The sequence below is a fragment of the Rutidosis leptorrhynchoides genome, chromosome 7, assembly GCF_046630445.1.
Source record: "Rutidosis leptorrhynchoides isolate AG116_Rl617_1_P2 chromosome 7, CSIRO_AGI_Rlap_v1, whole genome shotgun sequence".
Classification (NCBI taxonomy): domain Eukaryota; kingdom Viridiplantae; phylum Streptophyta; class Magnoliopsida; order Asterales; family Asteraceae; genus Rutidosis; species Rutidosis leptorrhynchoides.
The window spans coordinates 41,572,839-41,597,050 of NC_092339.1; the positions used below are offsets into that span (position 1 = coordinate 41,572,839).

At 33.8% G+C, this 24,212-nt stretch overlaps 2 protein-coding genes across 2 annotated transcripts; both read left to right on the plus strand.

Moving 5' to 3' along the window:
- Positions 1-1,520: 1,520 nt before the first annotated feature.
- LOC139858729 (sister chromatid cohesion protein SCC2) lies at positions 1,521-15,365 on the plus strand. Its single transcript, XM_071847567.1, has 28 exons — positions 1,521-1,854; positions 2,814-2,923; positions 4,761-4,897; positions 4,978-5,074; positions 5,170-5,432; positions 6,350-6,457; positions 6,617-6,728; positions 6,934-7,039; positions 7,147-7,333; positions 7,410-7,847; positions 7,941-8,467; positions 8,576-8,786; positions 8,881-8,931; positions 9,021-9,179; positions 9,270-9,437; positions 9,595-9,891; positions 9,968-10,117; positions 10,970-11,139; positions 11,780-11,888; positions 12,149-12,316; positions 12,390-12,494; positions 12,600-12,833; positions 12,964-13,097; positions 13,231-13,521; positions 13,620-13,977; positions 14,132-14,224; positions 14,450-14,575; positions 14,686-15,365. The coding sequence occupies exons 1-28, from the start codon at positions 1,616-1,618 to the stop codon at positions 14,923-14,925; spliced, it is 5,388 nt and encodes a 1,795-aa protein (XP_071703668.1). The 5' UTR covers positions 1,521-1,615; the 3' UTR covers positions 14,926-15,365.
- Positions 15,366-17,938: 2,573 nt separating this feature from the next.
- LOC139857019 (UDP-glucose 6-dehydrogenase 1-like) lies at positions 17,939-20,700 on the plus strand. The gene is made up of 2 exons (XM_071845726.1): positions 17,939-18,005; positions 18,975-20,700. Exon 2 carries the CDS (start codon positions 18,981-18,983, stop codon positions 20,421-20,423), a length of 1,443 nt encoding a protein of 480 aa, XP_071701827.1. The 5' UTR covers positions 17,939-18,005; positions 18,975-18,980; the 3' UTR covers positions 20,424-20,700.
- The last annotated feature ends 3,512 nt before the right edge of the window (positions 20,701-24,212 follow it).

The window sequence follows — 24,212 nt, forward strand, 5'->3', positions numbered from 1 at the left end:
AATAATAATTTATATTTATAATATATATAATAATATTTGTACTACGTAAATTATATATATATATATATATATATATATATATATATATATATATATATATATATATATATATATATATATATATATATATATATATATATAATATGTAATTATTTTTTGCTAAATATATAATACATAATTCAATTATAATATAGTAGATCCAATGATCGAATAGAAATAAAAATACATTTTAATTAATAATGGCAAATTATCATGGATGGTCCATCTGTTTCGTATCAGGCATCACTGGTGATCCCCGAACTTTTTTTCATCAAGAATGGTCCCCGTGATTTGCATTTTGAATCACCAATGGTCCCTATGGTGCATATCTCACGTACCATCATTGACGAAAAAAATGCAAACTACGAGAACCATCGGTGATTCAAAATGCAAACTACGGGGAAGATCAATGATTCAAATGCAAATTACAGGGACCATCCTTGAAAATTAATGGCGTTATCTCGTGACAATCTTGAGTAATATGAGCATCGCAGAACCCACAAGAAGTCATAACCCACCGAACGTCTAATCACATAAACGAGATATTTGGTCGTGAAGACATGGTAACATTTAAGACCCGGGTCACCGAATAGTAGAAATACCAGAAATACAATCAAAGACACCAAGAATGGTAACGATGACTTATCCGAGCGAGATTGTGGTTGAGTGAGATCAAGGTTGGAGATCTCAGATCTTGTGGAGATCTCGTTTAGACATTTTTGGGGAGATTTCGGCATCTCGGAAAAATCTCGGGGAGATCTCGGGCATTGACTTATGTTGACTTTTTAGTTTTTATAATATAAATCCATATAAATAATTAAATATATGTACATTTATTTACATTTTTATGAGATTTTACAAGTAAATCGAAGAAATGTGCGAGAAAATCCGGAAAATTATGAGATTTTATTAGAAAATTCGAGAAATGAGCGAGAAAATTCGAGAAATCGTGGATTTGATTAAGTTTGACCCCGTTGACCTAAAAAACTCGGGAGATGGACATCTCGTCTCGGCGGCCTTTCAAAAACAAGATCTCGAAAAGAAATAAAGTGAGTTATAAGAAGGATCCAAAAATGAGAATCAAGGATACACCATGATGATAAACTGTTCATGTAAAATTGAAAAAACTAGTCAATAGAAACACTCGAACCAGACTAAAAACTAATACAGAGTAAACGATTATTTATTTAATTTTAATAAATTGATGATAGGAGTGCTCAAATAAACTCGAGAACTTGTTATAGAAGCTAAAGAGTAAAATCGTCGAACACAAATACCCCTATTTTTTTTTCTTGCAATCAAATCAAGTACAGTATTCAGTAAATCTTTGACCGGTAGAGTCGTAAAGTCGTGAAATAAAATACGCTCCGTATTCACTTAACGTACTACTTTTTCTGCCAACTGTCCCTCCCCTCTTTCCCCAATTCTTCACCAGTTTATTCCAGGGCTCAAATCCAGCAACTTCAAATAAAAAACCCCTCTTCCCACATTTTACCAAAAATACCCTAAATCCTGGCGATATAACACCCTAAATGAAACTAATCGAACATCTTTCTGCATCTATAAACTGATTCCGATGTCGAATTCTCGTGCCGGAGCGATACCTAAAGGTATTAGCCTCGCGAACACTGTTCATTCTGAAGTAGCACCGTGCTTGCCGTTGCCGTCGCTACCGGTTTTCTGCGGTGCACTTGATCACGAGTTGCGTTTGATTGACGAACCTACCGGTTCTGTTCGGCAGTTATCACGCGGTCATGTTGTCGATCAGGCTAGCAAGATATCTAAACTGCTTCAGGATACTGATGTCTCTTATTTGTGAGTTTCGTAACTATTTGAATTTTGCTTATTGATGTATCGAAATGTTGTTAGGGTTTACATTTTGTAGAATTGTGCTTGGTAACTCTACGCTAGTTAGAAGCTAAAATTAGCATCTCGTTAGGGATATGAATTTTCATTTTGATTAGAAGTAGTGCTGATCATTTCTGAATTAAAACTTATTATTGTTGAGTTATATGAATTTTTGCGTGTGAGAAGGCTATAAAATTTTGAATTAGGAATTAGGTCTAGAGTAGCAAATAGCTAGTTTACCTTTGTAGGAACAGTTTCGGTACAGGTCAATTGTGCATTTGCGCTAGGATTAGAACATTAAGAGCATGTTCAAGGATGGTTGTAGGCCTTACAATAGGTTAAGGATTATACATGATGTAACTAATACATGAATAGATGAGATCAAATGGTATAGAAGTATAGAACTGTGAAGGATATTGATAATGTATCTGTTTACGTTTACTGAACGTTGTGGCTATTACAAAATGTGCATTATTGGGTAGTCACATGAATTGGATAGGTGATATTGGTTATTTAGATGAAAACTTGTAGGGGAGGTTATGAAAAGATTTTGGATATATAGCATTTTGATGCATGATAGTCAAGCAATCAACAGTTTCTAGCCGATCGAATAAAACCTACTGGACCTGCAACTTAAGAAGATAGATGTTTTTTAGTTTCACATTTGTGGAAATTTCATAGCTACTATATTAAAATAACGACGTTCTTTCTCTAACATTTGTTCATCATTTGTTGCGTCATTACTGCTGATATGAGCTCCAATGTCCTTTTGGTAATTTGTTTAAAGTTTTGCCAAAAAAAGAAAATAATAATAATAATTAAGGCTCTATATTTCGATGTATCTTGACTTATTTTTCCTTCTTCCATGCACAAACCATTAATCACTTCAGCCACATTGTTTATGTATTATTAAATTCTACTTGCAGGAATCTTAGAAAGGAGGTGACACAATCACCTTACGGTCAGGAAGAACATCTAGATCTTTACAATGAGGTTCTTAGATACAATTCTGAAGCATTTGAGCACATTCCTCCAGGTAAACAAAGCCTGTTACACTTATCTGAAGTTCCTTTCTAGTATCCTTGTTTGCCCAATATGTTTATTGATCCAATTTTGAGGAAAACAAACCAACCAATTAGAAATATTATCATGATACATGGGGGTTCCTTCAACAGTATAAAGTTAGACTAAAGTTACATGAAATTACAACTTCTAAATGGCATCCTTACCATTGTTAGCTAATTGCTAACCATGAATTTTTAGTAGTTGGCATCTTATTTATGAGCTGATCTGGAGTAAGACAGTATAAAAGTTAGACTAAAGTTGCATTAAATTACAACTTCTAAATGGCACCCTTACCATTGTTAGCTAATTGCTAACTATGAATTTTTAGTAGTTGGCATCGTATTTATGAGCTGATCTGGAGTCAGACAGTAATAATAATAATCTTCTATTAAATTTTTAACCACTGTTTATGTTAAGTAATGATATCTAAGGTTGATGGCTTATTTGGTAGCCAAAATGAAGTGAATGGTAATTAAGGAGAATATTCACTTTCGGAACAGTTTATCTTGACAAGTAATGTACTTATAGTCACACTATAGATAATGGACTCAGTTCAGTAAATTTTACTTTATGAATCTTTTAGACGTGGTGATAATTTTTGAAATGATAGTGGCATTTATCTTACGAGTGTTTAGGGCATATATACTTTCATATCCTGAGTAAAGTAGGGTTGGAGATGATGAACTTAATTAAGAATGCTGAATTACGATTTCCTGAGCTGTGATGCGACATAAGTATATTTTGTTATAGAAACCCTAGATATCAATAGATTACACCTTTTACACTTAAAATAGAAATTGTAAAAGTCCTACTCTGTATGATTTAGAAGATAAAAAATAGAAACCAACAATTCTCTTTGCGTTATATCATTTAATTTGTTTTATGTTGTTTCTTAATCTGGTTCTACTTTTACGTTACTTTCCCATCTTATTTTGGTAAATTTTGTTGTTCATTGGAGAAACTTCAATTGTTCCACGCTTTTAGGTACATAATTTAAAAGACTGATAGTAAATAATTATTGCTATCTTTCACCGCAAGTCAAAACCAGCATGCAATTTCTCAAAAAATTAACTTGAAAATATTATTTACTGCATTTGTCTTGCATTTCTCGCACTTGAGATTTTGTAGCGTTGGTTGTATATGTAAAATGTGTACCATTCCAAATTTGAAATTCAGATGAAATATAAGAAAGTTTGCTGAATAGTCCTAATGAACAAGATTATCTATCCGTAATTAATGGTATCATACTTTTTTATTGTAATATTTATCTTGAATCTTGATATCTTATTTACATACATCATATTATACTATCTAATGTAATACTTCGTATTACTTTATTCTATTTTTGTTAGGCTTTATTTCTTGTAGTATAGGATAATTTCTCTGTACTTAATGGTACATCTCTATTAAAATAAATCTTATCTTATATCATATCTTATACGACATTGTACTATATATGTTATATTACAATATGTATATTTTCATATTATATCGTGTTATATCATCCTAAATATTTGATATTTATAGTATGGTACATTTTATTATCCTATATATTATAACAATATAATATATATTAGTGTGCTGGAGTTATCTGATACTTTTTTGGGAGGAATACTTGAGTTTTAGAAATCTTATGGCTGTGTATGTTGGCTTGTTATGTTCATCAATAATGTTTCCAAGTGTTACGCTGAATGATGATTATTTGGTTTTACCCTTCTTATATATTTCAACCGTGTGCGGAGACGTTAATAATGCTTTCATTATAAGTTTCCCTTACTTTCATGTATTGAAAATTATAAGTTTCTCAGGTCCTGCCAGAGAGCAAATGTATAAGAGTGTAGTACCAAATGACAAGGCATCTGAAAGGAAGCTTTTCGTGCAAAATTTGTCCACCAAAAATGAAGTTCTTAAAGACGAAGGAGAAACTCAACGTCTACTTGACCATGTAGTTGGAACCTCACATTTGTTGATATGGTTATATTTCTGTTATGTGTTATGGTCCTAATTATTGAGATGAATTTGCAGGATATTGTTACCTCTGCATCTAGAAAACCAAAAGCAAAGAAGAAAGCGAGTGATGACACATTGTTATCTACCGAACAAGATGGCACGAAGCATCAAGGTCTAACATATTTTTTTTTTTTTTTTTTTTTTTCCTAATATGTTAGTACGTTATAATTAGATATTTAATCTAATATTTATGCCTCAACTGTTCAGATGATGCTGTAGAAAAATTTAGTGAAGTTCTTGAGGATTTGTTTGGGAGAGCAGAAATTTCCGTGGATGATCGTGAAGAAGGTGAAACAGAATGGTTACTTTTGCCTATTAGCAGCATTAGAAATCTTGTGAAGGAAGTTATGTCAATCCGTGCAAACAAATTCCTTCCTTTAGTTCCTGTTGGTCTAATTGAGAGAACATTAAAAATCCTAGATCATCAAATTCATAGTGCAGAAGGTCTATCCATTATTCAATCTGAAAATGTAAGTTTGCGATCTTTGTATTTAAGTCTTGCTTATATTTATATTGGTGATTCTTTAATTGTTATTCGACAGTTAAACATATAATTCCTTGAGCCTCTACTGTTGACATGTTACACTTATAGAAAAGATGTCTTCTGTATTTGTGCATGTTATTTCTGTATAGGCTTTGTATACTAGTTACCATATAAGTCAATACTTTATCAAATGATTTAATAGGCTTTGTATCTTCATATAACCATAAAGGAGATCATCTGTTAAGCTCATTTTGAATTTCAATCTAGTGGTCGTTTGGCAGTGATACTCATATAGACTAGTACATGCATAATTGCATATTTGGATATTATTATTGTAATTCGATGCTTGAGTGCAGTCATGCATGTATCATGGTCATATGACCACTAGGATGATTGGATGAATTTAAAATGAGCTTAAAAAATATGGCTGGAAGATGGATTAACTTAAATCAATGTCAATATAGACTGTATGTAACAAAAGATACTTCATATGAAAATGTGAACCTATTGAATCATTTGACACATTCTAATCAATAGACCATGTTTATCTACGAAACAGACTTAAATGCGCTCCGATAGATAACTCAGCATTTAATCATTTATTATTGATGCTCTTCGTTAGAAAGTTGGAGTGCCTTCTTTTGTGTAGGGTAGTTTCCCCTCATATTTGCAGCATATAAAGTAGTCATTTCCTTTTTTTGACAGTGCATTAGTATTAGTATGGTTACCATGGTTGTGTTTTGTATGTCTGTAACTTAAATGTACGTGTGAATGCTAACGATATTTTGTGTTCCTTTGATACATGAAGTTATATCCTACTATGATGAATTTATCCGTGTGTAGTAATTATTTTGGTTTTCAACGACATCTAATTCAGTCCATTCTGGTAATTGTTTGGTCCAGTCTAATTCGGATGCAGTGTCTGCAATTGGGGTGGCACTTGAGTCGATCCATGCCGCTATTGGGTTTATGGCTTTTGATGGCATGCCAAAGCAAATTTACAAGGAAGAGGTATGTGCCCTGGCTCAAACCATACAAATTAATATTTTACTAATATTTTATTTAACAGCATTTTCCCCATGGGGGGTCATTATCTTTTTACCTTCTAATGGTGGTACATGCATATACAAGCTCAAATCGTGTTTCTCATGATTGTTATTGTTATACTAGATCATTGAAAGGATCGTGGAGTTCTCTAGGCGACAAATAGCTGATGTCATGGCAGCTTATGATCCATCTCATCGTTCGACCATCAAATCAACTGACAATGGCAGAGTGCAAGGTAGTCACTCTTTTCTGTAATAAAGACACAGTACTGGTCTGGTGGGGACTTAAAGATGTTTTTATTAAAATCCATGTTATAGCTTCTAGAAACTTATGTAGAAACTCATGTTATAGCTTCTCGAATAACTATTTAGAAATATGGCAGTTGATTTACCTCTGTCTCTAACATTTTCTATTATGTGGGTCCCGTGCTGTTCTGACAGATGAAGAAGATGATGATGATGACGACTATGATGAGGAGTTTGGAAGTGCTAGCAAGAGAAGGCGTACTTCTAGGAGTGTAAAAGTGAAAAAATTTGGAGCAAACAAGTCCGTATAAATAAGCCATTATACCCAGTTTATTTTATTTATTTATTTATTTTTTTTTCAAAGTTGAAGTGAGCTTTATGCTGATAATTTAGGTTGTGTTTTGTCAGGGCATCTGCTGCAGCACACAACATACTTCAGAAACTGTGCACCATAATTGCTCTTCTGAAGTATTTGCTAATGATAGAGCGCCTTTCAGATAGTTGCATTTTGCAGCTAGTGAAAACATGTTTTTCAACTTTTTTGGCGGATAACATTCAACTTTTACAAATAAAGGCAATCAGTTTATTAGGCGGGGTATGAAACCTTTTATTTTGTTGTCTTATTATACATTATTGGTTGTTCTTGATTCTAGTTTTGTTATCATTGGCAGATATTTTATTCGTATCCTCATCATCGGGTTTACATGATGGATGAATTAGTTCATCTACTTATGAAATTACCATTTTCAAAGCGAATTCCTAGAACTTATCACCTTGCCGATGAAGAACATAGGCAGATTCAAATGATAACTGCTTTGTTGATTCAGCTGATTCATTGTAGTGGGAACCTTCCTGCCTCTTTAAGGGAAGCATCTGACAGCAACCCATTGTTCAATATCGGAATTGATTCTAGCTATCCTCATAAATCCCAAGAGGCGGTAACCGAGGCATGTTGTCTTTTTTGGAGCCGAGTGCTACAACGATTTGCAAACACAAAGACTCAAAATCAAGATGCATCTGAATTCAAAATTATGTTGGAAAATCTTGTTATGGATTTACTTGCAACATTAAATTTGCCTGAATATCCTGCTTCAGCTAACATTCTGGAGGTATTAACTATTAATTATACGAATTGCAGCCTTTTAGGTGTGTATAGTTTTCTTTTTTCTTCTTTTGATGTAGAGAAAACCGCTCGTTCGCAGGTTCTTTGTGTCTTACTTTTGCAAAATGCTGGGCTAAAATCAAAAGATGTTGCTGCTCGGTCTGTTGCCATTGATATTCTTGGTACTGTTGCTGCTAGGTTAAAACGTGAAGCTGTTCTCTGTAAAAAGGAAAAGTTTTGGATCGTGCAGGAGTTACTAGTTGGGGATGAAAATGATAACGACTATCCAACTGATACATGTTCTGTTTGTTTAGACTCAAAGATAGAAAAGCCATTGGTCTTGTGTGATGGTTGTCAGAGATCGTTTCATATAGACTGCTTGGGAATAAGAGAAAATGATGTTTCTGGTAGCAACTGGTTGTGTCAGCTTTGTCTCTGTAAAAAACAACTTCTGTTTATACAATCTTATTGCAAGGCCCAAGGTACTGTTGAAGGTGATCACACTCGTAAAAAGTCCAAGTCTTCTGAGGCTGCTGATATATCAAAATTGGAGATGGTTCAGCAGATGCTATTTAATTACCTCCAGGATTCTGGGTCTGCTGAGGATGTGCATATATTCACAAGATGGTTTGTAACCCGTACACTAACATTTAATCATTTATTGATCACCTTATGAATCTTTGGTCTCATAAGGGAACATAATTTTTATTAATCTTGTGAATTTGATGTTTGCAGGTTCTATATGTGTTTGTGGTACAAAGATGATCCCTGTAGTCAAGAGAAGTTTCTCTACTACCTTGCTAGGATGAACTCGAAAGCAATTGTGCGTGGTTCTGGGATGGGTTCATCGTTATTGACAAGGAGTTCTGTCAAGAAGATAACATTGGCACTGGGACAGAAGTGCTCGTTTACAAGAGGATTTGACAAAATTCTTGTCTTGCTTCTGGTCTGCTAGCTATCTTTTGTTTACTTATATTATGTATGATTATACTATGGTTAATTTGTTGATATCTTTATTTAAATTCCTTTACCCATTGCAGGCAAGTTTAAGGGAGGGTTCTCCAGTTATTCGTGCTAAAGCATTGCGTGCAGTAAGTGAAAGTTTATATTCCAGGGCTCATATTTGATGGAAGAAAGTTTCTCACCCTTTTTTGTTTGTCCAATGTTATGCTGAGAGCAGGTTAGTATTATCGTAGAGGCTGATCCAGAGGTTTTGGGTGATAAACATGTCCAGACAGCTGTTGAAGGAAGATTTTGCGATTCTGCTATATCTGTACGAGAAGCAGCACTGGAACTTGTTGGCCGATACATCGCTTCACATCCTAATGTTGCTTTAAGGGTATTGTCTATTTACCTTGCACATAGTTACCGACTTACCGACTTTTTTCTATTCAATATACTAACTTCCGTTTACTTGTTTTCTTATCAGTACTATGGGAAGGTAGCTGAAAGAGTGAAAGACACTGGAGTGAGTGTCCGGAAACGAGCCATCAAGATCATAAAGGATATGTGTTCTTCTAATGTCAATTTCCCAGAGTTCAACAGTGCTTGCATCGAAATTCTTTCCCGTATTAGTGATGAAGAATCTGGTATTCAGGTACAATACATATGATTTTCTATGCAGTGGTTAAATAAGATTGTTGATCCCCATATAACTTTTGTTGGCGGTTGATTAAGATGCATTACAGATTCAGCCATAGATCTTTTTTATAATTACTTTTTTGATGGGGATATTTATTGTATCATGCATACAGGATCTTGTGTGCAAGACATTCTACGAGTTCTGGTTTGAAGAATCTTCGAGTCCACAACAGATTTTTGAAGAAGGTAGTTCTGTAACACTGGAAATAGCAAAGAAGACTGAGCAAATGGTTGAAATGCTAAGAAACATGCATAGCAATCAATCTCTTGTGATTGTTATCAAGCGAAATATAGCCCTTGATTTTTTGCCACAAGCAGCTAAGGCTGCTGGAATCAGTCCTGTGATGCTTGCTTCAGTACGCAAGCGATGTGAGCTTATGTGCAAGTGCCTGTTGGAGAAGATATTACGGGTATGCTTTTCTGAGAAGTTGACCAACATGTCTCACACTGTCCATTCAAAATTGACTTTCTTATATATAATAACAGGTAGAGGAAAATGTTAATGAAAAGGATGTTGGTGCACTGCATTATATAATGCTCTTGCATGCTTTTTGTCTAGTGGATCCTTCACTTTGTGCACCATCCTCCAATCCTTCTCAATTTATCGTCACTCTGCAGCCCTATTTAAAGAAACAGGTACACAGTTGTTGCTTTTGGTATTTACTATTTAGAGAACTATACAGAATAATTGTACTGTTCGCACTAGTTTTCTGTGACTTGTGACATCTCCTGGTGGCCTGGTGTAATATGGATAAACTTTAGTTATCTAACACAATTAAGTGAATTTATTGTTTAGTAGGCGAATTTCAGATATCCTCGTTAACATAAACTTTAGTTTTTTTAAACAAATAAGTGAATTTACTGTTAGTTGGTGAACTTCAGATATCCTCATTATCTCATATTTACCCAACTAAACTTGACAATATCAGATCTGACTCAAAGTTTTATCTGATATCATGTTTTTGACCTTCATACCTTCCTTTCTCCTTCTCCCCCAGTTGACAAACAAATTCTGCCATTCTATATCCTGGACAAAAATTGCAAAAAAAGTATGTTGAACAACAGAAACTTGATCAAAAACAAACCAATGCCAGATATATGAGCGGGAGATGGGTCGTTTACTATCAACAGTTTTGGTATTTCTCTAAATATTTGTAGTAAGATTCTTATATGTTCTAAAAGGAAGGAGCAATATTTTATGCGGATAACAATTAAATAACCTGAAAGTCGTCTTTGAGTAGGCATCAGTAAGTTTAATGTAACTTTATTTTTATGTAGGAGAATTTCATATTTTGGGGGTTTTGAGTGTTTTGGACCAAAGTATATTGAGATGTGAGACATATGGGCGGAGATTTCTTTGTTCAACTTAATGCGATGTCTGTTCGTTTACGTTAAGCATTATACCATATATGACACGGAAATATTTGAGAAAGCATCATTCATGCACATAATTGTCATCTCTTTTATATGTACTTATGTTTGTATCAGGCTGATAATCGAGCAGCTGCCCAGCTAGTGGAAAGTATTGTATTTGTGATCGACTCAGTTCTGCCCTTTGTACGAAAACTTCCTCAAAGTGTAGTTGAAGATCTTGAACAAGACTTGAAGCAGATGATTGTCCGACATTCATTTTTGACTGTCGTACATGCTTCTATCAAGTACAGTACAATCTGCACTCTTTTATGCTTTAAATTATTTGTTATAGATGATAGATGATGACAATATATAATGAAATTACCTTGTCCTGAAGCAGTTGAGTAATTTTTTCTAAAAACCTACAATTCTTGGTCTTAGGAATCATGCCTTTTAACTTGATTGTGATTTAAATCATATAATTGGATTCTTTTCTGTTTGTAGTTTTAGCTGGTGCAGGGATTTAACATGAAATGCTACACGTGTATCTTTGTATATGTGTTCTGAACATATGCTCCACGTTGATAAATTTATATCTGCTACTGTTTGTCAAGATGTCCTAATCGTGTTTTTTATATATGTTCATCAAGTAAAATATTTATTAATTAATGATGGTGTATGGATCGAAACTTATTCTAGACTTTGACTTTGTGCTGATTCTTGGCTGCTGATATTACAACCCAGAAGTATGTAATATGTGGTTACATGTCATGTTTGCAATTTGATTGCCTATAACTTGGTAAATATATCCTATCTATAAATCTCAATCTTGCTAAAACATGAATATATGCTTTTTTGTTACTCATTAACCTTTTCATCAACCCTTTTTTTTTTTTTTTTTTTTATCTGTATTAATGATAATGATGTTAATAAATCTACTTACAGGTGCCTGTGCTCCATGAGCAAAGTTGCAGGACATAGCACTTCAGTTGTTGAATATCTTATTCAAGTGTTCTCTAAACGCTTGGATTCTCTTGGTTTTAATAGCACACAGGTTTGTTACCATTTATAATGTGTTGTATTTTATTTTGGAGTGCATGTCTTTTCTTTTTTTTTTTTTTTTTTTTTTTTTTTCAATTTCGTTATTATGTGTACATATTATACAATGTGTGGAACAATGATTTATCTTCCATGGACATTTGAAATGTGCTGATCTTTTGAACTTATAAGTCTACACTTTATGCTTAGCTCCTACTGTATAATTTGTTTGCTATGGTCTTCAGCCTAAAACAACTCATATGTGTTAATTTTCAGCAAGTGTGCCGGTCCCTTTTCTGTTTAGGATTGCTTATTCGATATGGAAATCCTACGTTGGATATGTCACTGTCAAGCAAATATAATCTGGTTGTTTCTGACATTCTAAGCGTGTTTAAAAAGTATTTCCATGCAGAGGATTTTGCTTTAAAAATCAGATCATTGCAGGTAATCCATCGTGCTCTTTATATTCTGTCCTTTTCTTGTTATATCCCACTGAAGTCGATTATCTTGTCTGCAGGCTTTAGGTTACTTTTTAATTACTCGGCCACAATATATGTTGGAGAAGGACATCGGACAGATCTTAGAGGGAACACTCTCATCTTCTACTGATGCTCGCCTGAAGGTAAAAAATACATATCAATTCGAGCTCTCTATAGGGTGACCCTGGGCTTGTTTCTGTTTATTAATTTTTTTTTTTTTACTTTTTTTTTTTTTTTTTTGTTTTCAGATGCAGTCACTACAGAACTTATATGAGTACCTTCTTGACTCGGAACGTCAGTTGGAGGATGATAAACCTGAAATAGATCCCATCATCAATAATAATACTGATGCACGAAGTGTGCCAGTTGCTGCAGGTGCAGGTGACACTAACATATGTGGTGGAATTATTCAGTTATATTGGAATAGCATTTTAGGGAGATGTTTGGATGCAGATGAGGACGTGCGTCAGTCTGCTCTTAAGGCAAGCATCTTTTTATTAGATATTTCCTTTATTAATCTCTGTATGTGCAAAATGGAACTGCAGAGATGTTTTTTAGTTCATACTCCTTTTTTTGTAACCATAGTTGTTATTGGCTGTTGTTGTGAATCAGATTGTAGAAATCGTGTTGCGCCAAGGTCTAGTTCATCCAATCACTTGTGTCCCATACCTTATAGCACTTGAAACAGATCCACAGGAGGCAAACTCTAAGCTGGCTCATCATCTGCTGATGAATATGAATGAAAAGTGAACCCTTGCACCCCTTATTATGTTTTATTTCTGTTTATCTCTTTTTTGCACTTAAAGACGTGCAATTAGCTGCATTGACAACATAAATTCTTGAAGTTCCAATGCCTAACATATGTAAGCATGTTATCAGGTATCCAGCGTTTTTTGAAAGTCGCCTTGGCGATGGGCTTCAGATGTCATTTATCTTCATGCAATCGATGAGTGAGAGTTTTTCTGAAAACCCAAACCCAAAAGTCCAACCCAAGACACCTAATGCAAAAGGGAAATCAGACGGTAGCTCTTTCTCTTATGCAAGATTAGGGGTTTCTCGAATTTACAAGGTTATTCGTGGAAATCGTGTATCAAGAAATAAATTTATGACCTCAATCGTTCGCAAATTCGATACTCCGGGCTGGCATAACTCAGTGGTTTCTTTTCTGATGTGAGTTCTCACTTCTCACGTCTCATCTTTCTTATCCTCAGCTCTTTTGATAGTTACAGTTCGTGATGTAGCTTAAACTTGCTTCCTTTTTTTTTCAGATACTGTGCAGAGATCCTTTCTTTACTTCCCTTTGCATTACCCGAGGAGCCTTTGTATTTGATTTATGCTATAAATCGAGTAATACAAGTTAGATCTGGGGGAATAGAGTCCAATATGAAAACATTCTTGCATAAGTTGCAAGACACTAGTCGAAATGAACCTGCAAATGGGATAGTATGTCAGCCATTGGCTCAACCTATTCCCAGTGAGAGTGCATTTGCGAATAATGATGTACCACAACAAGAATATCCCACTGAGATTTCCGTTACTCAGGCTGAGCCTGTCGAGTCTGATCAACGTTCTGTAAACCCAGACAATCCTATTATCATCTCACCTGATGATTTGCCAAAAATCCAGGTAAGTATATTTTACCTGTTTAAATATTTGTTTTTTTTTATTTTTTTTATTTTTTTACTATTCTGCATGTTCAGTTCTGTATGGAATGTTTTACTTAATCTCATGTTACTCGTTTAGTGGAAATTTGCTTACTCAACTCTCTATTGTTATACAGGCTGACTGTCTCGCAGCTTGTGCCCTGCAACTACTTCTGAAGCTCAAAAGGCACCTAAAAATAGTATATGGTTTAGATGATGCTCGATGCCAGGTACTGCTTCATTTACTGATAATTATCCCTTCTCCTAATTACAAGACTTCACATTTTGACTTTTTTCATCAACTGATTTACTTTTTTGTTATTATAAACTTGAAAGGACGAAAGAAACTGTAAATTCAATCATCCATGCTATATTATATGAAATGCATTGACTGTTATGCTATTATGTGGGATTATTTAGAAGTTCAGATTTAATGTGGTACCATGATGTTGTAGGCTTTTTCTCCAACTGAACCGCCTAAACCTGGGGAGTTCCTTTCACGGCAAAACATTCCATTCAATGTTGGGGAGATGGATATTACTCGACCAACCACCTATGAAGAAATTTTAAAAAGATATCAGGTAAGTTTATTTACCTTTATGAACAGTTTGAAATGTAGATAATTCTTTGTTACCTGTACTTCAAATTTCTGATTTATGATTCTTGTGATCTTACTTGACACGTACACCAGGACTTCAAGAACTCTTTGAAGGAAGACACAGTGGACTATTCGGTTTATACATCAAATATTAAAAGGAAGCGTCCTCCTGGAAGGAGGAGTATCACCAAGGCAGTACCAGTTCGTATGAATGGAGGGAACAATGGAGACGACACTGATGATGACGATGATGAGAATTGGGGAAGTGGGACCCGTGTAGCAAGTGGCATCAGGAGAGGCAGTATTAGTACCAGAAGTAGACAGAGGTTATAGTTGTAAATACACCATACAGGTCCAACAAGCTAACATGTACAGCTGGTAGAAGAAAGAAGCCTTGGTGCAGCATGCAGTATCTATCCTCTTGCACTCCCAGTTTTTTTAGTTCCAACTTTCCCTCCCTGAAATAGTATTGCATTAATTTTTGAAGATTTCTTTTCTTCCTTACATGGTCGTTATCATTCTGGTTTATTGTTAGTCGGGTGGGTCAGAAGGGGAGTGCACCCTTGGATTATAGACCGAAGGTGGGTGGCGTATGTATATTATCATAGATTGGATAGTTTAGAAGAGCAGACCAATTTCTATCGGTACATTATTTCTTGGATCAAATTTCTTGTGTTGTTTGGGTCATACCATGCTTTGTTCATTATTAGGTGGTGTTAGGTGTATATGTTCTTTTTTAACTCCAAATCATGAGCATAATATACCATTTTCCATTCTCCTGTTTTCTAAAACTGTGACCTTTGATTGAGCTGACGGCAAATTGATTTGTAGTTTACTAGTTTTCTTTTACTGCAAAATAAAATAAAATTTATGTATTAAAGTTCCACTTAAGAGTTAAGAGTCAACTATTGGGCTTTTTAGACAATGAAATAAGAATTTTTCTATCTATATATCTTTAAAGGTTTATTATTAAGAGATTAAGACATCCATTGTTTTATTGTAGTTTGTGGTAATTAACCATCAGTAACTAATTTACGCACTTTTCTGTTATTTTGAGAAATTAACTTAAATACGACAAATAGTAAATATTGTATTTACCCATTTATAAAAATCAACTAATCAATCGTATAATTAGTAGTTTCCATTACTAAGATATCATCAAATCAATGGAAAATCAGATAATTCACTAATACAAACATATATTAGATTAAATAAAAAGTCAAACCAGTAATTCTGGGGTGAAAGGAGTAATATTATTATTATTTAGCCATATAAGTCCGGCTTATTTAACATCGGAATATGTTTAAAGTTCATATATTTTAACATCATTATTATTACTACAACTTTATTACAAAAGTTATTGTCTTAATTTATGTATGCTAAAGTTGGTTTTCCCTTTTTCCTGTTTATAAAAAAAAAATAGATTTAGCAATTTTTTTTTTTTTTTAACGGCTGGTTAGTTGGTTAGACACACGCACGCGTCGAGGAGAAACCCAGGATCGAATCTCACAAGAGGGCTCTGAGATCTATTTCACTCTCAAAGCCATTGGGAAATTAAATCAGGGAAAACTCTGCACCATTGCTGAAAACAGGGGAGATTTCATGGGTGGCCACCCAGGCTAGACCGGGATGGTTAAATAGATTTAGCAATTATGTTCATCTAATATTAATTTTTATAGAATAGCTAATTTAAAGTAACATTTATATTAGTTTGAGACTTGTATTTTACTCAAGTTAGACCAAGTTGCTTTTTCAACTCCAAGCAATTTGACTTTCGAGTCTTCCATTTCAAGTTAAAGCATCAATTATATGTTGGGAAAATAAACATGTTAGAGCACTCCCAATGGAGGAGTGTCTCCACCTTAGTCCTCAGCACCACATCAGCGCCACATCAGCACTTTATTTCCACTTCCTTCTCAGGATTAAACCCAAGACTAAACATTCTCAACCATGACATACTTCCTCCAATAAATTGGGACCCACTATATTAATTAATTAACTAAATTTACAACTAAATAAACAAAATGTACCACACATATAAACTACTTCCTCCGTCCACGAAAATTTCACAAAAGGACTAAATAATGGACGAGAAGGAGGACTAGACCCTGGGCGCCTACCTGGACTAGTTGCTGCCATTGGTGTCCAGGAGGACTAAAGCTTGGGCGGAGATGTGGACGGCAACATTGGGAGTAACCTTATTGAAGTTATATACAGTAATTTTTAAGACTCAAGTCATAATTATATACATACTTTTTTCTAATTACTAGTTTTTTAAATGTATATAATAATTTTTGCTTTATATGATTAGTTGAACATGCATCTATATTTCTTCTTGACCATTCCCTTTCATCTTCATTTTCGATCATTTTTGATAAATCTATTTTCTTTTCAGGGTTAAAATATAGAACAGTCTCTGTAATTTATTACCATTATCTAACAGCGTTAGTTAACTAATATGATCAAAGACAGAATGTATGTAAGATATAACAAATGTAAAGAAATATCAATGATACAATTTAACTAGACTTTGTGTAAACAAAAAATAATCTGACAATCATTTATCACGATGTATTTATATATGGTCATTTATATACTTCAAAATAGATATTTGTCTATTTTATGATATTTGAATTCGCAACAATTTTTTTAAATATCAAACTACAACTTCTTACTTACTGATTATACAAAAACTAGTAGATTCACAAAGTGATTGTTTTTATAAATCTGAGTATAAAGGAAATTCATTCAGGAAGTGTATATATTCTTAAGATACATGTACAATTTAAGGTTGTTTTAATCGTAAGGTTGGAGGTTCAATTCTTAAGAAAAGACAAATGTATGTATTCGTCAATTAATTTATGATTATGATTGTGTGAGTTGCAAAACTTATTCAAACTCTATATTGTAGAGAAATGAAAATGAAACGAAATGATATATATATATATATATATATATATTTTTTTTTTTTTTTTTGGTGTGATCCTGAGGGTTCTAGTACGGAAGAAAGGAAAAAAAAAAAAGAGAACGGTTGATTTTAAACTATTTTTTTTTTACAATATTTCCTTCTAAATTATAAAGATCCCATTTCATTCCTTTTCATTACTATTCACTTCCTTTCTTTTATAGGGAACATAAAAAAAAAATTGCTACAAAAAAAAAGGCTTAAAACCTAAAATGGAAATAATGGTTTAACGTAAGGTAGATAATTGTAACAAATACAACAGCAGGGGTCTTTTTGTAACTTTATTGACTATAAACAACATGTCCCCCGCTTTCTTTGTTTCGTATTACAATTACAGATCTCTCTCATTTCTATTTCTCTCACATCAACGCGCACTTATATACATACATACATACATACACTCCTTGTATCTATATCTCCGGTGTAACAGCAGCTACATATCAAACAGGTATCGTTTAATATTAATTCCCTTTAAACTGATTTAAAATGATAGTGTTATAAGTTTTCAATCGCATTGTTCATGCTATATATGATCCGATCTGTTAGTTTCTTAGCTTAATCTATAACTGAATGATTAGATCTATTTAAATGTTTTTCAGTGTGAAATTGATTTGAATTAGTTCTGTTAATTAACTGAATTATGTGTTGTCGGTTACTGATCGGAAGTATATACATTAGATCTGTACTTTGTGTGTTAATTACTCAATGTGTGTAATTATATTCCGTTACATTGATATTATATTTTTAGTAGCTGTTTGAATTTGCATCAGATCTGAGATTTAAGTTAAAGACTTAAATATCGTGAGATACTTTACTATATTCAGCTGAGCTTTTAGACAAACAATATCGATGCTAAATTGTAACCTAATTAAAATGACATGCAATTTTTAAATTATTAAATTCGTGTACACTTGTGATCATTAGTAGAGTTTTTGTTAGGGTATAATAAATGCAGACCTGGTAGGATCTAGTACAATTGTATCATCATTGGATCTGGTATTTTTAAATGCAATTAAGATACTTTCTACTCCATCCGTCACAATTTAATTGTCACCGGACCAAAAAAACACTTAGTTTTAGAAATATCATCATTACATTATACAGTTTTAGAAATATCATCATTACATTATACTGTACTATTTGTGTACTTTACAGTTTTACCCCTTTTTACTTATTTTTTGTCTTACATACATACATTAGGGTATAAATGAACTTTATTTCAAATTATCGAAATGGACAAATAATTTGAGACGCTCCAAAAAAGAATACCGGACAGTAAATATGGGACGGAGGGAGGATATGGGAAGGGGTATTAATGCAGAACTAATAGTTTAGAGTTAAGTATGTATAAATGGAGTTTTTGTGTTTATGCTTATTCACTACTGATTCTTACCGAATTCATGATTAATTGGAACAGGATAAAATGGTGAAGATCTGTTGCATTGGAGCTGGATACGTCGGAGGTCCTACTATGGCTGTCATAGCACTCAAGTGTCCTGATATTGAAGTGGCAGTTGTTGATATTTCTGTGCCTCGTATCACGGCCTGGAACAGTGACCAGCTCCCTATTTATGAACCAGGTCTTGAAGACGTTGTGAAGCAGTGCAGGGGAAGGAACCTGTTTTTCAGCACAGATGTGGAGAAACACGTATTTGAGGCTGATATCGTTTTCGTATCCGTCAATACCCCAACCAAGACTCGAGGTCTCGGTGCTGGAAAAGCTGCAGATCTGACTTACTGGGAAAGTGCTGCTCGTATGATTGCTGATGTGTCAAAGTCAGACAAAATTGTAGTTGAAAAGTCAACCGTCCCTGTCAAAACTGCAGAGGCGATCGAAAAGATTTTGACTCATAACAGCAACGGAATCAATTTCCAGATTCTTTCGAATCCCGAATTTCTTGCTGAAGGAACTGCTATCGAAGATCTTTTCAAGCCTGATCGAGTTCTTATCGGGGGTCGAGAAACACCAGAAGGCCAAAAAGCAATCCAAACATTGAAGGCTGTTTATGCTCATTGGGTCGCTGAAGAAAACATCATCACTACCAATTTATGGTCCGCTGAGCTGTCAAAGCTTGCTGCTAATGCCTTCTTGGCACAAAGAATCTCTTCTGTTAACGCCATGTCAGCATTATGTGAGGCAACTGGTGCAAATGTTAGTGAGGTTTCGTATGCAGTTGGGAAGGATACTAGAATCGGTTCAAAGTTCTTGAATTCGAGTGTGGGATTCGGTGGTTCTTGCTTCCAGAAGGACATTTTGAACTTGGTTTACATTTGTGAGTGCAATGGCTTACCTGAAGTAGCCGAATACTGGAGACAAGTCATCAAGATCAATGACTACCAAAAATCGCGTTTTGTTAACCGTGTTGTAGCTTCTATGTTCAACACTGTTGCAAACAAAAAGGTTGCCATTCTTGGATTTGCGTTCAAGAAAGACACTGGTGATACTCGTGAAACCCCGGCCATTGACGTTTGCAAGGGTCTGTTAGGTGATAAGGCCCGTTTGAGCATCTATGATCCACAAGTCACCGAAGACCAGATCCAAAGAGACCTTTCGATGAACAAATTTGACTGGGACCACCCACTTCACCTTCAGCCAATGAGCCCTACAACTGTGAAGCTGGTGAGCGTTGCTTGGGACGCATATGCAGCCACTAAAGATGCACATGCTGTTTGTATCTTAACCGAATGGAATGAGTTTAAAACCCTAGATTTTCAGAAGATTTACGACAACATGCAGAAACCTGCTTTTATCTTTGATGGAAGAAACGTTGTTGACAGCGAAAAACTAAGGGAGATTGGTTTCATTGTTTACTCGATCGGTAAGCCATTGGATGCGTGGCTTAAGGACATGCCTGCTATCGCGTAAATCAATCTTCACGCGTGTTCGTAATTCTCTCCATCACTGAATGGTAACTATTTGTCGTGATTTTATTCATCTGATCTGATCTGTCTAAGAAGCTTTACATTTTATTTGCATTATTATTATATATATCTCCGGACACTATTATACATTCTGATGCTGTATTTCCCTCGTTTTAAACAAATAGTTGTAGAGTAGGAATGAGTAGAACAAGGAGATTTTGTATGCACATTTAAAATCTAAATTTCATAATGTCTGTATTGTAATACTGGTTTGTGTGTTATTATGATGTTAAATCTTTTTTTTTTTTTTTTTTTTCATATATGGAGAACAATAATCAGTGGCGAAAACAGGAATTTTTTTCACCCGGGGCGAATTTTTTTTTAAAGCGTATCAATTTGTTTTTGGTAAAATATAGAGGTTTTGGGGGAAAATATGGTGATTTTTGAGCAATATGTGGAGGTTTTTGGGCAAAATATGAAGGTTTTGGGGCAAAATATGGTGGCTTAGGGGCAAAAATTTTTTTCCGCCGGGGGCAAAATCGAAAAACTCAAAATTTTTACACTAAAAATTGCAAATCGACTGGGGGCATCTGCCCCCCCCTTGCCCCATGCTATTTCCGCCACTGACAATAATATGACTGTGTATGGCTGTTCAGTACTTCAGTTATTTTTAGTGAAAATATTTAATGGCCAACCAAGCCTTAAAAAAATCTCTTAAGTACGCATTCATAGTAGAAAATTGATGGATTACGAGTATTTTTACTTAAATGTATACGGTCTTAGTGGGTTATCTAATGACCGTTTCCGACCTTTTCTATCCTTTCTTTGGGTACTCCAAAATATATTACTAAGACCTCTTGTATCGGGTATATGCAACGAGAGTTAGAGGTGAGGTGGCAAAAATCCAACGCCAACTTTGTCAAGTATTAGGTTTTGTTTTCAGGCGTTTAGTTTGAGTTGGTTGGATACCAACACCAAAACGAACGGATGTTGGTTTGATTTTTTCATTCTTTATTAAATTAAAGATATTATTTTTATCCCCTTTTAATATTTACCCAATTATATTTTAACACATCATCACAATACTCCTAATCCACACCAAAACCAACACCACCAATACTCCACATCAAAAACCAACACATCATAATAATCATCATAAAAGTGCAAAAAACAACCAACACCACACACCACTACAAATGGTTTAATGAAGTTTGAACATGAATCTTCTTGTGAGAATATCATCACCTGGATGAGTAGACTATTGTGAAATGATTAGGTCCTAACATTTATTTTGTACCTTTTTTGGTAAAAATAACGAAAACTTGCATAAAAACGAAAAACGTTTTCGAAAAGAAAACGTCTTCAACAAGGATACAACGAGATAATCCCGATGAGACTCATACTTAGAGAGCGGCTAACTTACAAACTATCGAGCTTCAAATTTAACATACCGAACCAAAACCGAAGCTATTGGGAATAACTACAAACCGGAAAGAAACCAACGCTAAAAACAAAACTAACAAAGACACCAAACTCTATACCAACAAAGACACAAGAACTCACGATGCAAGGACGACGAACTCGGATATCTTTGATAAAATCCTCAATTCTTTAATCTCGACGCCTTAATCAATTATTTTTTACTTTATCAAATAAGCCATCTAATATTGAAAAATAGTACAAAAGAGGCAAACTAATTTTGCGGTGGACCTAAAATTACAAGAACTAATTTAATTTATTCAACACCTAACACATGGCCTAACATGTTTCTCTCATTTTGCTCATTGATTTGATTACACAAATGTACGGTTTTAGCTCCATTTATTAGTGCTATCCATCATTTTCCTAGGCTTTGAACCATACTTGCCTAAACTATCAAATAACATAAGTTCATTTAAAAGAGGCGGTTAACGGAAAATTGAAAAGGGCGGGTCCTCGAGGTTGATTGTTGTGGTCCGTCTTATGTTCTACGCTTGGTTTCGTTCCTTGTTTTTTAATGTTATTCTCGGTTTTTGTTTGACTAGTTTGTTTGTAGTTTTTTCGAGATGTTAGGAAAGCTCGTTTATAGATAGTTTTGGTTTCGATTGTTTCTTTTTAGATGTGAGCTTCCTTGTTTTTCCCACGTCCTTTGTATCCCTGTTGAGGACGTTTTCCTTTAGAAAACGACCTCTTTTCTATATGAGTATTCGTTATTTCGCCAAAAAATTTAATATATATATATATATATATATAGGCATTGGTTCATATACATTGAACCTTAAAATACATTAGGGTAGGATAGCACTCATTTATTGACAAGTGTACACTAGAAATGAGGATATGTTCCATATGATAAAGGGTACTTTGGTAAAAATTGATTATTCATTTATTTTTATTTTCTATTTAACTAAAACAACTGAGACGTGGGATGTGGACTAAAATTTAGCAACTTCTTCCATGATTATTGGATTGTTTATATTTAACTATTAAATATCATAACTGCTCATAAGAACCATGAATAAATGCATATTACTCATAATATTAATATTAATATTTCCATGTCTAATATATCAAAAAAATTTAATACAAGTTTACCTGAATTTAATAATGTGTACGAAATGCATTTATTTTTTTATAGTTGTTGTATCAAATTATATACGAGTACATGTATACATCAATTATTTTGTGGATAATATGTACACTATGTATTTAACAATTTATAGTAAATAAGTAGTGATTTAATTTTCTTTTGAGTTTTATCTCAAGCAAATAAAAGATAACCAATGCATATGCATCATTGTATCAACTTTCTACATCACGCTTATCAAATTGTATGAATTGTGTATCATTTTCTAAAGTTATAGATTAATATAAAGTTATAGATTAATAGGAGAAGATAGATTTTTCATCGTTAATGTTTGTTCCACTATTAGTGATGCATACAACGTATTATTTGAATGTAGAGCATGTACATGAGTTTTACAAATAATTTTTTTCAAAAATATTCTGTATCATTTTTTCTGAATATTGTCTATCATCTATTAATCGTAAAACATGTTTATGACTTTAATAAAGTTGAAATGCTAGAGATGCAGATGAATCTAATTTATTAACCCATTCGTTGAGTCCACATAAAAAAGTTGAAACTTTAAAAAAATAATCGTAAAGACTGTTATGCCCTTGATTAATATTTACATTTGAATTAAATTACAATAAAACACTTTTTAAATATGTTTGATCCAACGGCTAATATAACTTTGTACCTTTTGTATTTTAAACAACTTTTTAGGATAACCAAACCCTATATATATATATATATATATATATATATATATATATATATATATATATATATATATATATATATAGGGGTAGGATCAAGAGGGAAGTAACCAATCGGAGGGAAGCAAAAATTTTTTTTTTTTCGTTTTTTGAAAAAACTTTGTTCACGAACATTATAGATGGGATGAAAATATGAACATTTAGTAGAGACACTTTGTGATAAATGTTTTTATTTTGGCGGGAAAACGCTCGAAGAAGTAATATATAACAATTATCGTGTTTTTCGAGCGTATGTTGAGGTTTTAGCTATTGGGGTTTACATATTAGGGTTTAGATATTAGGGTTTATAGGGTTTAGATATTAGGGTTTAGAAATTTAGGGTTTAGGGTTTAGATTTAGGATTTAGATTGAGTTTTTAACACGAACGGTTTAGAATTTAGGGTTTAGGGTTTGGTGTTTTGGGTTTATGGAATAAACCCAAAACACCAAACCCTAAACCCTAAACTCTAAATCGGGCTAAATTTTACTTCAC

What these genes read in the sequence shown, in the direction of transcription:
- LOC139858729 (XM_071847567.1), top strand. Translation starts at nt 1,616, where the DNA reads ATGTCGAATTCTCGTGCCGGAGCGATACCTAAAGGTATTAGCCTCGCG. An exon ending in CAATCAGTTTATTAGGCGGG is followed by an intron (nt 7,334 to 7,409) that starts GTATGAAACCTT and finishes TATCATTGGCAG; the next exon opens with ATATTTTATTCGTATCCTCA. An exon ending in TGTTGGAGAAGATATTACGG is followed by an intron (nt 9,892 to 9,967) that starts GTATGCTTTTCT and finishes ATATAATAACAG; the next exon opens with GTAGAGGAAAATGTTAATGA.
- LOC139857019 (XM_071845726.1), top strand. Translation starts at nt 18,981, where the DNA reads ATGGTGAAGATCTGTTGCATTGGAGCTGGATACGTCGGAGGTCCTACT.